At 39.2% G+C, this 13,532-nt stretch overlaps 1 protein-coding gene across 3 annotated transcripts; it reads left to right on the forward strand.

Moving 5' to 3' along the window:
* The first annotated feature begins 562 nt into the window (after nt 1-562).
* Nucleotides 563-13,128, forward strand: prkab1a (protein kinase, AMP-activated, beta 1 non-catalytic subunit, a). 3 transcript variants are annotated; one of them, XM_038733519.1, is made up of 8 exons: nt 563-697; nt 2,369-2,551; nt 2,645-2,814; nt 3,177-3,270; nt 3,800-3,914; nt 4,211-4,344; nt 5,556-5,624; nt 10,617-13,128. In XM_038733519.1, exons 2-8 carry the CDS (start codon nt 2,402-2,404, stop codon nt 10,692-10,694), a joined length of 810 nt encoding a protein of 269 aa, XP_038589447.1. In that variant the 5' UTR covers nt 563-697; nt 2,369-2,401; the 3' UTR covers nt 10,695-13,128. The 3 variants fall into 3 exon arrangements, with proteins under 3 accessions (XP_038589447.1, XP_038589446.1, XP_038589448.1); XM_038733518.1 differs by having other exon boundaries at nt 569-697; nt 2,383-2,551; XM_038733520.1 differs by having other exon boundaries at nt 590-697; nt 2,318-2,551.
* The last annotated feature ends 404 nt before the right edge of the window (nt 13,129-13,532 follow it).

Here is a 13,532-nt window from a genome sequence, read left to right on the forward strand (position 1 = left end):
TGTAGCCTACATTTAGCTGAAAGAATCATTAATCGGTGGCAACAGATCACAACATAAAAGTCTCTTTTCTCATAACCAATAGTCTATGGTGCAATATGCCATATGAAGGCCTACATAAGAGACGATATAGCCTGCATTGTCTTTGCAGTTGACATTTTTTGTAAAGAGTTGCAAAGGTCACCTATTTAATTAAAATGGACACTATCTGTAACAGTTGGATTTTAGACATATTTCTTAGAGTACACTAGTTTTACAGAAAAATGCACTTTATAGAAATTAGAAATGAAGGCTCACCCGTTTATCAGCACACTACCTGCATACAGAACAGAAGGCTCCGGTCTTACTGTACAATTGTCACTGTAGGCTACTTGACTCACGCTTCCATCTAGTGTTGAGTATCTACAATTACAACTCCCATTCCAGACGGCTGACTAAAATATGACTGAGACTAAATAATATTACACGATTGCCAAGATGCAAACTGTTTGTACGACAATAAGCGCACGTGGGGGAAATTGTGTGTAATTATTCAGTAGTTTTTGATAAAGTACATCGCATCTTGTAATATTGGATCTACTGCGCTTGCGCAAACGAGGGGGCGGGTTTGTTTAGCGTGACCAAATGTTTTTGTTTTTTGCACCGATGAAATGGGTCTGATGAGCTAACACGGACAGCTACGACGGTACACGCTTCGCAGGTAACACGCTGTTTCTATAGTCAGTGTGTTCATTGGTGTCACACCTATGTAGCAGCCACAAGCTCTATTTGAATAAACCGGACGCCGGGGCTACACAACCCACTGATGCTAACTGCTAACTAACGTTAGCTTTAGTAAACCATGTAACGTTAACTTTAACGTTACCTCTTATTGTCACTCATTACAGTACCATTGGCTGAATCTAAATCAACTGCCGTCCAGTCAGCGCATGTGAATGAAGCTATAGTCCCGCAAGACTAAGAAATAGAGTTTATTTTCTTGCACAGCATGTTTTAAGATGTGCTAACGCTAACGTTAGCCTTTGCCCCCCCCCAGTGGTCACTAACTTACTTCTGGCTAATGTCAACATCAGTAAGTTGACATGACGTCGTGCGTGGCACTGCAGTACCGTTATGCTAGATAACTACGCTGCATAATACACATCCATTTTGTAATAAGAATCTCACTAATATTGTCGGAACACCATGGAAATAAATAAACACTTACAATCTTAATGCCGTCAACAGTAATGCTCAAAAAGCATAAAAACCCCGACTCATAGTCACAGTTACCCAAGTTATTATAAAGTGGGATTTTGCAGTAAACACTGGATTTAACTTTCATGAGCAGACACTGAGAGGAAAATTAAAGATCTTTTTATGTATTTGAACAGAAAAATCTGTAGTATTTGAGCTATTGAAAACCAGCTCTCACTCAACACCTGACTCAGACGCTGAATATTCGCAAACCTTTTGTGCCACCATTTTGCATCACCTTCAGCTGAGTTTATGTATTAGTGACACCTACACCTATAATCGCCTGATGATAATTTACCTATTTTAAACAGCTCTGGCTGACGTTGTCAATGTCACTTTTCATTCACTTAAAACATCCAGAAAACAGATAATGTATTAACGTTACAGTAAATGCTATATCTGTTTTTATTTTGTCAAGGTTATGTTATCATTGCTTGTGTATGCAGCTAGCAGTGCAGATTGGCTTATTCTGCAAATTTAATTTTATACTGTAGTGAAATTACTGCTGTTACTGAAATATTTCCAAATACTTAAACACAGTGTTACACTTTGAAAATGGTTAGTAGTAATGTAACAAATATGTGATATGTAGTAAATATGGTGTCAAACAAAACACTGGTCCTTTAATAGAGGGTGTCATGCTGAAAGAATTGTTATGTAAGTATAATTTTAAGCCTAAAATCACAAGATGCTTAAACTATAATGGTGCCGGCGCCCGGGTGGTGTGTTGAAAAATACCTTTTCACTCTTAGTTTCCAACTGTTGGGATTGTTTTATTATTATGTTTTTGTTTTCTGTAAAGAACTGCTAAATTCAGCTGTCAGATGTGAAGTCAAGCCCTTCTGCATGTTTCTGACCCACTGCTGCCTGTAATTTGCTATTTGCACATTTGAGTTAACTTATTCAGCTGTTGCAGTCATTGTAAGTCATTCTAGACCGGCACTTCAGCGCCCAAGGAGTTTAAAAAGGTTATCTTTCTCATTTGACTCACGAGGCCTTAAAAAGTAACTGTTGCTAGTATTCCAGTAACAGCTATTAATAATTAATGACCTTTTTTCTTTTTTTAAAATCTGATCTCGAGCAGCTTTTTCTGAGTTGCTGCTTGGCTTTAAAACTTTACTGTGACTAATCACAGTGACCTTGTACTAGCCTACAAGAAGACAAAGCCATGGGGAACACAAGCAGTGAGAGGGCTGCCATGGGCCAGGGGGAGAAGGCGCAGCGGAGGGACAGCCGAGGTACCAAGGAGGGAGAGAGGCCGAAAATCCTGATGGACAGCCCAGAGGACGCAGATATTTTTCATGGTGAAGACCTGAAGGTGAGTTGTGCTGCTGTCTCAGAGACAGTTGATCTGCTGGCCTCTGTTGGTACATTAGGTAAATTAATGGTGGATCTTATATGGGTATTTTAGGCTCCTTTAGAGAAAGAGGAGTTCCTTGCATGGCAGCAAGACTTAGAAGCAGACGACAAAGGGCCAACTTTAGACCGACCAACAGTCTTTCGCTGGACTGGAGATGGCAAGGAGGTCTACCTCTCTGGATCCTTCAACAACTGGGCCAACAAGATTCCCCTTATTAGAAGGTGAAGGGGAACTCTGGGATAGTGTGTTTTTTCAGAGTAGCCCGACATTTTGTCAATAAAACATTTAACACAACATAAAACATTTAAGCTAATAACAATCAAATAAAACTGTTAAGATTGTTTTTCATGGAACAGCTGGTTATATGAATGAAACAGGTGAACTGAAATTTCACTATATCTCTAATTACACTTCGTAAGAAGGTTTTTATTCTAGAAGGCTTTATTCAGTTAACTTGACAGTTGACTTGTTTAAATTCAGCTCACTAATTAGAGGGCACACATATGATTGATGAGGTTGAAGATTCAAAGAGAAATACTGTGTGTTAACTTATCTCTGTGCCAAATGCTCTCTCTTGTCAAAGTCAGAACACCTTTGTGGCCATTGTCGATCTACCCGAAGGGGAGCATCAGTACAAATTTTACGTGGATGGCCAGTGGACCCACGACCCAGCTGAGGTCAGCAGTTATTCTCACACTTGTATCGGACCTTTTTCCAGACAAGCTCTTTGATCACTGTGCGACTAGAAAAGAAATTGCTCTTGGGATTTTGCCCCACAGTTCATGTAGAGGCCTCCTCTTCTGGGAATTTTCTACCAAAATATCCTCTATAGCTTCCTGCTAACCATCAGTATCTGTAAAAGTAGTTATGTAAGAAGTTACATAACCGCAAGTGTAGGTTATGAGTTTGTAATTCTGGCTGTCTGACGGAGACCTTATCTGTTTTAATAGCTTTATTCTGTTTCTCTGTAGAAATTGAGTAACACAAATAATTCAACACATGTCCTGTGACCTTGACAAATAGTACAGTGAGGGCCAGTTTTGAGAGCAAGAGCTGGAGTTTAATGACTTTTCACCTGTAGTCTGCTTTAGGGGTTTGTTTCGTCATATGCGTTGGTGATTATTTACCTTTTAAGTTATATTGCGGCTGGCTGGTTTATACTTTGAGCTTTAGTTGTGAACTTAATCGTCTCGTGTTTCTTCATAGCCAGTTATAACCAGTCAGCTTGGGACAGTCAACAATATCATCCAGGTGAAGAAAACGGACTTTGAGGTGTTTGATGCCCTAATGGTAGACTCGCAGAAATGCTCCGACATGTCAGGTAAGTGCTGACAACCCCCCTATTTTTATTTTATTTATTAGCGCTTAATATCTTGTCAGCTCATGGATATCAAATCTCCAGTATCTCAACATGTATTAGAATTTTAGAATTTTTAAAACAGTAATGTCGAGCTGAGAAGAGCTCTAATCAGTCATAATCAACTTAAAACACTTGCAAATGTTTCTCAGTCAGGTTCTGGTGCTCACAATGATCTTTTCTACAATGGTCTGGAAATGTTCTGACTCATTCATACTAATTCCACCTTGGCTCTGCCTCTCCTCCTTTCCCTTCGTTAGACCTCTCCAGCTCTCCTCCCGGGCCATATCATCAGGATGTCTATGTTCCTAAACAGGAAGAGAAGTTTAAGTCTCCACCCATACTCCCACCTCACCTACTACAGGTCATCCTCAACAAAGACACTGGAATTTCTGTAAGTGGCTGCAATGCAATTAAATGAGGCTTATTCCCACTCAGTTATTTCCACTGTGGATTTTTCTGAAAGAATGAACTTGTTCTTTATTTTGTGCTGTAACTCTCACATTGTTAAAACACATTAACTTGAAATATAGTCAAAATATTTCTCTCTCATAGACCCTGTGAGCATTTCATAAACTACGTGTCGACCAATAATTGGTCTGGCCGATTATCGTGGCCTATATTCAGCATTTTTCAAATAATCTGCATCGGTCGTTTTAAAAACAGATTGTAATTAATTAAATTAAAAAATGCGCCTTTGGCTCTGATGCACCCGCTCTCTGAGTCTGCTCGAGCCCACAGAGTGGTGAGTACAATGTCCTGCCCACAGTACAAGCTGATTGATTACAAGTCACGAGTAACAGCCTATGAACACTGAATATTGTGAGGAAGTAGCCAATGTAGAACGAGCGAGCCATCACCCTGCAGCCCCTCTCCTTCTCTCTCAGCAGAGTTCAGTGTAGATTACACCAGTTAACTATAACTACGCTTGCTGTAAGTAAGTGCAGCAAAACCAGCAGTACTAGTAAAAGGCTGATACTGCATCAGTACAATAAGCAGGAACATGCACAAAGCGATATTTTTATCTGCTCTGTCTCCTCCACCGTAGCTGTGTTTTGGTTTTACACAAGCACATGTGCTAGCTTGGCTAATGGTTAGTTTGTTATAAACAAGCTAAAACAAAACCTCTCTGTCTCTAGCCTGTGTAGCTGAGATGCAAATCTTTGTAAACCAATAACAACCAAAAACCAATAAGATTTTATGTTTATTTATCACTCATAGTTAACAAGTCCATCTTTGTGATGGATCTCTAATTCATTTAATTTACTATTTATAAAGATTAAACATGACAATTAACTTTAATCTTGTTATTTTTAACACAATTTTGTGTTGGAGTGGACACCAAGATAAAAATTTTATAAAAAATGTCATCGGTCTAATTGGTTAATAATAATCATTATCGGGATCAGCCTGGAAAAAAATATGTTGGTCGATCACTACATTCCCTACAACTGATTAAAAATGAGTCAAATTGCAAACACCTGAGACAATCACACCCTCACTAATCGATAAATCACATACATAAAATTTGACAAGCAAGATCTACAAAAGAAATCTGGAAATAAAAAACAAAAAACAATTTTTTCTGTTTCTTTTCATATCCAGTGTGACCCTGCATTACTCCCGGAACCCAACCATGTCATGCTCAACCACCTCTACGCTCTTTCCATTAAGGTAAGGTCTCAAGTTTTTCGGCACCTTGTGGGTCCTGTTATGTGGGGAAACATTCTGTGGTGATGCTTGAGAAATGACCAGCTTTGTTAGCATTTTTAATAGAAACTGTGAGCTGCTGCAGCTGCTAGCAAGCTTACACGTAGTGTGCACAGCAGATTGTATCTGTTGAGTGCTGACAGTGATAACAAGCTGCTAATAGTAGAGCTGAAGGACAGATGATTGCCCCTTTTTTCCCACATTGCGACAGGAAAAACAAACTAAACGTGCATATGAAGATATAAATACCAACACCAGTGTCAGCATAAAAAGAAGTAGAGTTCACACTTGTACCCTGCACGTGGGTACGAAACCATTCGCAGTATTTTCCATATCAGTTGGCACATAGTCACATAGTCAGTTATCGACCTTTTCCTAGTTGGCTTCATCTGTAATGGTAAGTTGTGTTGTTAGTATGTGCCTTCTCTTGAATGCCACTTGGGTGTCAGGAGCTCTGCAGCTGTGATCAGGGGACAGATAAACTGCAGCAATGTATTAATGGAAAATCTTTTCTTAACTTTGAAGTTAATAAATGAGACCGTTGTTTTGTTATTTCCCAGATTTTTTCATTGACAGGAGCAATCGGGGAAAAGCAGATCTGGTCCATCTGAAGCTTTGTTAGTTGTCCCATGATGCTCTAAAAATACAGAAAAGAGCATGTTGACTGTCAGTCCGCTTTTCATGGCTGCTAAATGATGCTAAGTGGCATGCTTATTGGATAATTTCATAACTACTCAACTTAACTAAGCTCTAATAGAAAGCCATATTAAAGCCACATCAAAATACGCAAACACGTGAAGCAAAAGCATACCGGATCGCTTTGTCAAGATGGCAGTGGCAGCTCTGCATGTTCTGTTTACTTTTTGTCCCCACACAAGCACCATGTATTAATTAGGATTATCAATATGATGAACATGTTTCTGTTAGTAGTAGTCACTTAAAATTGATTTTCTAAATGTTTCTTTATCGCCCCCATGCTAAAAGTCATTTCTGCAACACTGCTGTCATGGTTACGTGCCATCTGATGTTTGGCCATTTATATTTTCTGTTTATTTTAATGGCCACACCAGAATCAGAATCAGCTTTATTGCCAGGTATGTGTACACATACGAGGAAATTGACTCCGGACTGTACAATGCTCACGATGTGCTTACTTATTCAATAATACAATAAGACAATAATAATCAAACACAGGCTACAGTATAGAGAACACATATATACACACTATGAACAAAAACAGACAGATTGAGACAATAGTACAATGAGCAGAGTGCAAAGTATGCAGGAGAAAATTATTATTACCATTAATGTTATTATTATGTATGTTGAAATGATATTGTTGTGACACCTAAGAAATATTCTCAACAATGTACATGTCGGAGGTGGATGTGATATACAGGTGCACATACATATACAAGCATACATGTACACAGTGTGGGTGTGTATTATGTAAGTATTATGTGTGGTGTCATGTACATGAGGTAGGTGGATTTGGTTTACAGTATAAACAATATACAATATGAACAGCATGAACAGCTCTGAAATAGATAATGATGAATAACTGGTAAGTGGTAGCCAGTAAACAGGTAGCAGAGTTACTGGGTTATTGCACAGGAATGGTTCCTGACATTGTGAGTCAGAGTCAGCTGTTCATCAGAGTGATGGCTTGTGGGAAGAGTAAAACAAACGTTTCTTACACTCTGAGTATGTCTATACAGTCTGTATATTATTTCAGTTATTGTCTTTGCTCCACACTGATGCAACAATACATTTGCCAGTGATTTTCTTACATGCATACAACTCAAGTGATCCATGTCAGAACCATTTTAAGTTTTAAAAATCAAGTACTTCAGTAAAAATACTGATTCTCCAGTTCACAAGAAGGTTGACATAAATAGATATTTATGTGTCACAGCAATACTTTTGAATTTGAGGTCCAGTATTTTTGTGATCTAGCATCTGAAAAATAAGGTCTTTTATTCCTAATATTATAATACATCAATGACTGGGAAATTAGACCTTATTATTCTAATGTGCTTTATGTGTCTCTTTTCAGGGTGATTGAATAAAATGTTGAGATATTAATGAGACAAGTTTTTGATATTTATTTTGGATAAATTCTTTGTTATATAAACTGAGAAGTAAAAAAAAATATGTTTAGAATGATAAATTAGTTTACTAATTGAAAAAATGTTAGACTAGACTAGATTAATCAATTTAAAAACTAATCATTAGATGCAGCCCTACATTCATACATTCAAACATAGACGTCCTAAAGTGCTTTGTCTGCTACATTCATTTCATGGTGCTTATTGCTCTATGCTGCTGCCACCTACCTATTTTTAAACATCTAGTTGGCTTGCTTGCTCTACTTGTGCGTCAGAGTTCAAGTATCAAACAGCCTCAGGATATGTGCTGTTCCTGAGGTGAGATGTGCAGCACTTAAGACTCAGGAATCTCCTTCCCGAGGTTAGGGGTTTTGAGAGGGTGAGAGGGGCCGGCGATCACCTTCTGCGCCTTGCATGTGATATGTGTGGCATATATGGAGGAGACAGCAGGAAGGTGACAGCCAGTGTTCTTAGACACTGTGCATACCATTGTTTCAAAATGCCCCCTCTCAAGGGCAGTTGTGTTGCCATACCACGCTGTGACTGATAAGGCGAGGATGGTCTCCCTATGAAAGTGCAGCATCACCTCCTCAGTCACGCCAAACTTTTGAAGCAAGAGTTAATAACATGTCGGAAAGTTTAAGGTTCATCACGTCACCTGTAGCGCTTCATATAATCATTAATTGGCAGTTGCAATGCACAGAAAATGCCATATTTCAGAGTAGATCATTTTCTCAAACAATTTACTTTTCAACTATCAATAAGGCCACACCTTCTGCAGCTGCTTCACAATTAAAGCCCTCCAGTGGTTCACTGGTGAAAGATCTTTTAAAGGATAGGTTTGCATTTTTTTTTCAAGTCTCGCTTTAAAATAACACTCCCATACACAACTGTACAGTCAAACAATGTTTGCTTTCTGTAACCCTTCCTCCTGTTCATCCTGCTGGCTGTTAAAAGATCTCTTCCTAAAAGGTTGCAATACAAGAGGTGGGGACAAAAACTACAGTCCTTGTTTTCTGCTAAAAAGTATTTGAAGTTTAAATGAGACTTGCCAACCCATCCTTCACTGTAAAGCAGCAACAGGAAGTCTTTGGTATACATTTATGGTTGCTTAACAGCAGCAGACTCTATTGCAGCATTCACAGCACAACAGACGAGTCTCTCTGAAAATAACAGTAGTATAGTAGTGGAGATTGTGCATGAGGATTAGTGAGTGGAGCTGGTCGTTGAGATTAATGTGTGGCCCTCCCACTAATCTCTATGGATTACAGTATGGTGACACAGCACATGGTATGATACCACTGTTCCCATTGGCCCACATGTACAGTATCTCACAAAAGTACAACCCTCACATTTTTGTAAATATTTGATTATATCTTTTCATGTGACACTGAAGAAATGACACTTTGCTACAATGTAAAGTAGTGAGAGTACAGCTTGTATAACTGTGTAAATTTGCTTTGCTGTCTCCTCAAAAAAAACACATCACACAGCCATTAATGTCTAAACCTCTGACAACAAATGTGAGAACACCCCCTAAGTGAAAATGTCCAAACTGGGCCCAAAGTGTCAATATTTTGTGTGGCCACCATTATTTTCCAGAACTGCCTTAACCCTGTTCACCAGAATTTCACAGGTTGCCCCTGGAGTCCTCTTCCTCTCCTCCATGATGACATCACAGTGCTGGGGGATGTTAGAGACCTTGCGCTCCTCCCCCTTCTGTTTGAGGATGCCTCACAGATGCTTAATAGGGTTTAGGTCTGGAGACATGCTTGGCCAGACCATCAGCTTTACCCTCAGCTTCTTTAGCAAGGCAGTGGTTGTCTTGGAGGTGTGTTTGAGGTTGTTGTCATGTAGGAATACTGAAGGGAGGGGATCATGCTCTGCTTCAGTATGTCACAGTACATGTTGGCATTCATGGTTCCCTCAATGAACTCTAGCTCTCTACCACTCATGCAGCCCCAGACCATGGCACTCCCACCACTATGTTTGACTGTAGGCAGGACACACTTGTCTTTGTACTCCTCACCTGGTTGCTGCCACACATGCTTGACACCATCTGAACCAAATAAGTTTATCTTGGTTTCATCAGACCACAGGACATGGTTCCAGTAATCCATGTCCTTAGTCTGCTTGTCTTCAGCCAACTGTTTGCGGGCTGTCTGGTGCATCATCTTTAGAAGAAGCCTCCTTCTGGGCCGACAGCCGTGCAGACTAATTTGATGCAGTGTGCGGTGTATGGTCTTCAACCTCTGCAGCAATGCTGGCAGCACTCGTAGATACCTCTAGATATGACGCTGAGCATGTGCACTCAAATTTTTTGGTTGACCATGGCGAGGCCTGTTCTGAGTGGAACCTGTCCTGTTGAACCACTGTATGGTCTTGGCCACGGTGCTGCAGCTCAGTTTCAGGGTCTTGGCAATCTTCTTATAGCCTAGGCCGTCTTTATGAAGAGCAACCGTTCTTTTTTTCAGATCTTCAGAGAGTTCTTTGCCATGAGGTGCCATGTGGGAGTGTGAGAGCGATAACGCCAAATTTAACATACCTGCTCCCCATTCACACCTGAGACCTTGTTACACTAACGAGTCAGACATTAATGGCTGTGTGATGTGTTTTTTTTGAGGAGACAGCAAATTTACACAGTTATACAAGCTGTACTCTCACTACTTTACATTGTAGCAAAGTCATTTCTTAAGTGTTGTCACATGAAAAGATATAATCAAATATTTACAAAAATGTGAGGGGTGTACTCACTTTTGTGAGATACTGTATCTTAAGCTGTAAGCATGCCTTTCACTGTTTAGAAAGGGTGAGATTTTTAAGTGAATTTTTCCTTTTTCTGCCACAGGATGGAGTGATGGTGCTCAGTGCGACACATCGCTACAAGAAGAAGTATGTCACCACCTTACTATATAAGCCCATCTGAGCGAAGACTTGACTTTTTAATCCTGTCTGAGTGTGTTAACTGGACACTGGGGGCACAACATATCTTTTCCATAACAGAGTTTCACCTGTTATTCCATTTCAAGTGGTACAAAGGTCCTTTAAACATTACTTTATCCATCCTGAACCTTTAACACACAGGGCCCAAGTCAATGCGTGGCCACTTGTATTCTTTACCCAAACTCGAGAAAAACCAGCAGTCACCTGAGTGAGAATCTTAGATTAACCTAAGGCTAATAAGAGGCTAACAGCTCTGAAATTATATCGTGTACGCTCACTGTTTATCCAGTTAGTGTACACTTCTGTTTAGGATGATAAATGTCACTCAGTCACTCCAATCCTACATAATCTGCCTTTATTTGTTCACCGATTGCCCTCTAGTAGTTTTCAACAACACTAGCTTTGCTTAGTAGACATAGAGAGGCAATAATAATGAGGTAGGACACTATGACGTGTGTGATCAAAACAGAGGATTGGTAATCGTGGGAAAATCTGACTGAAAGTCCTCAGATATGTGATGTTGCTGTAGGGTTTTCCATTAAGAAGACAACAGCGGTACAATCAAGAATGTGAATGTTAAGGTCAAAGAAGGAAAAAAATAAAATGCACTGCAGTAGTTTCCACTGATTTCATTTGCCTGTTTATCTTGAGAAAATGTTAAGTTTTATTTAGCGATCAAGGTAGTTTATTTATCAAGTAATCACACAGAACACAGTAGAAATTTTCTGTAATTTGTGAAGTCTTCAGTAATGTCTTTTTTTTTTTCTACTTTGGTTCATGATGTGGTTTGTTTTGTTCTCAAAAAAGCTCTTCTGTAGTTAGTTGCAGTGTTGTGGTCAAGACTTAGACAAAAGCAGATTGTTAGTCAGGATTAAGACAATGTAGTTATGACCAAAACCATAACAATTTATTCTTTTTTGAGAAATGAACTTTAGTTTTGCACTACGATAATAAACATTTATATTTAAAGTAGGCTATGCATACAATGTATGTACACTTAGAGCACGACAATGTATCAGAAGAGTAATGCGTACCCTTTTCAACGTCTCAGTTGGTTTAGTGGTCTTCATACTGACATACCTTTGCACAACATAGTTCTCTTTCTTTCTTAGGGTGAATATTAAGAGTTACACCAGATAGTTTTTCCCGGTTGGTTCAGTCAGTATGGCGTCATTGGTTTGTGCTGTGGGACATTGCCAATCTTTAGTAGAAGCGCCAGTTTCTTTAAAGTGATTCAGAAGAATTCATGGTTGATGAAAAAAGACATTATAGGAAACAAAATGTTGACAATAGGGATGTACCGAATGTTCGGCCACCGAAATTAACTGGTCCAAAAATCGCCGTTTGCAGACACTGTTCTGCTGAATTGTCTCCTAGCACATCCACCTTATCTGTGGCTGACTTCTTAGAAAAGCCAACAAACGGTCTGGACCAGTTTGAGTGTTTGTCACTCGTTTCTGAGAAGGCAATTAAGCTAGCTGCACCTAAAATTGGAGTGCACACATATTCAAGACTTTATGGTAAATCCACTGAAACGGACCAGTGCCAGCATTTTCTCTCTTTACAAAGACAGGTGTTGCAAGAGAGGCTATTAAGTCTTCATTTTACGCGTTACGTTAAGAACCACATACAACATTATGTATCAAATTTATGTGTCCAATAAAAGAAATCGGACACATGTAATTTACTTTACCGGACCCACCACCATAGTCTCTCCAAATCCTGTGGGAAACACTGAGTAAAAAGCACATGTTGACTATTTAATTTATGCAATGGTAAAAAAAGACAAAATAAATGGAAAAATTGTAAATTTACTTGTTCGGTATTTGGCAAATTTTTTCATTATATTAAGTTTCGGCTTCGGCCAAGAATTTTCATTTCGGCGCATCCCTAGTTGACAATATTTGAGAGTGAAAAAAACAGTCATGTGACCAGCACTGGCTTGAAGAACCACAACACTGATGAAGGGACCAGCATAGCATTCATGTGACTACTAGTGATGTTTGTTATGTTTAACGTATGTGTCTGTACTGTTACTGGTCTGTATCTGTTTAATGAAGCCTGAAGGATTGGTATGTGTTTTAAGATAAAAATGACTTGTAGCATCTATTTACATCAATGTGTCATTGTCAAATATGGTATTTTGGTATAATTGTACAATTGAACAAATGAGGCCATTTTTTGTGTTCTATGCTACGGGCCAGTAGAGGCTGACAATCTCCTCAGTGACGGTCTCATTTGTTTGTGTTACTTATGCTGTTGTGTAATTAACATGGTAATGATTTATCGATGCGGAAATGCTGGACTTTCAAATAAATTGCAGTGTCTTTAGGAAATGCTGTTGACCCTTTGACCCATTTTGTGTGTACACATTTTCCATTTTGAGACATTTGTATTAAAGATTAAGTTACAAATTCCTATGTAGTTTGTTTGATTTTTGATCATACCATGGCTCTAGGGTAATGGTTCTGAAACAAAGACCGAAATCGCAACAAAAGTCTACAGCCCCGTGTCGCGGATCTGCAGTGGTGCGTTTACTGTCGCTCCATAATGTAAAATTTCTACCATGTCTGCTTAATGTAGGCTAATATCAGATAACATCTCTCGCTGTATTTCTCTGCAAAATGCTTAAGTGTGTTGCCAAATATACTTTGGCAGGTGCTAATATACCTGGCTGGCTACCCAAGTAAAGTATATATCGAAAACACTAAAGTTGGTGCAAGTTGAAGGCCTATATGCTTTAACGTGCGTCAGGTGACAATTGAATGATCATGCCTGCAACCTCGGCTCTATTAATTAACCCAAGATGGAATATAATAAT

This window comes from Micropterus salmoides, unplaced genomic scaffold (assembly GCF_014851395.1).
Source record: "Micropterus salmoides isolate LMB-PRFRI ecotype aquatic unplaced genomic scaffold, ASM1485139v1 Ms_hic_scaffold_20, whole genome shotgun sequence".
Lineage (NCBI taxonomy): Eukaryota > Metazoa > Chordata > Actinopteri > Centrarchiformes > Centrarchidae > Micropterus > Micropterus salmoides.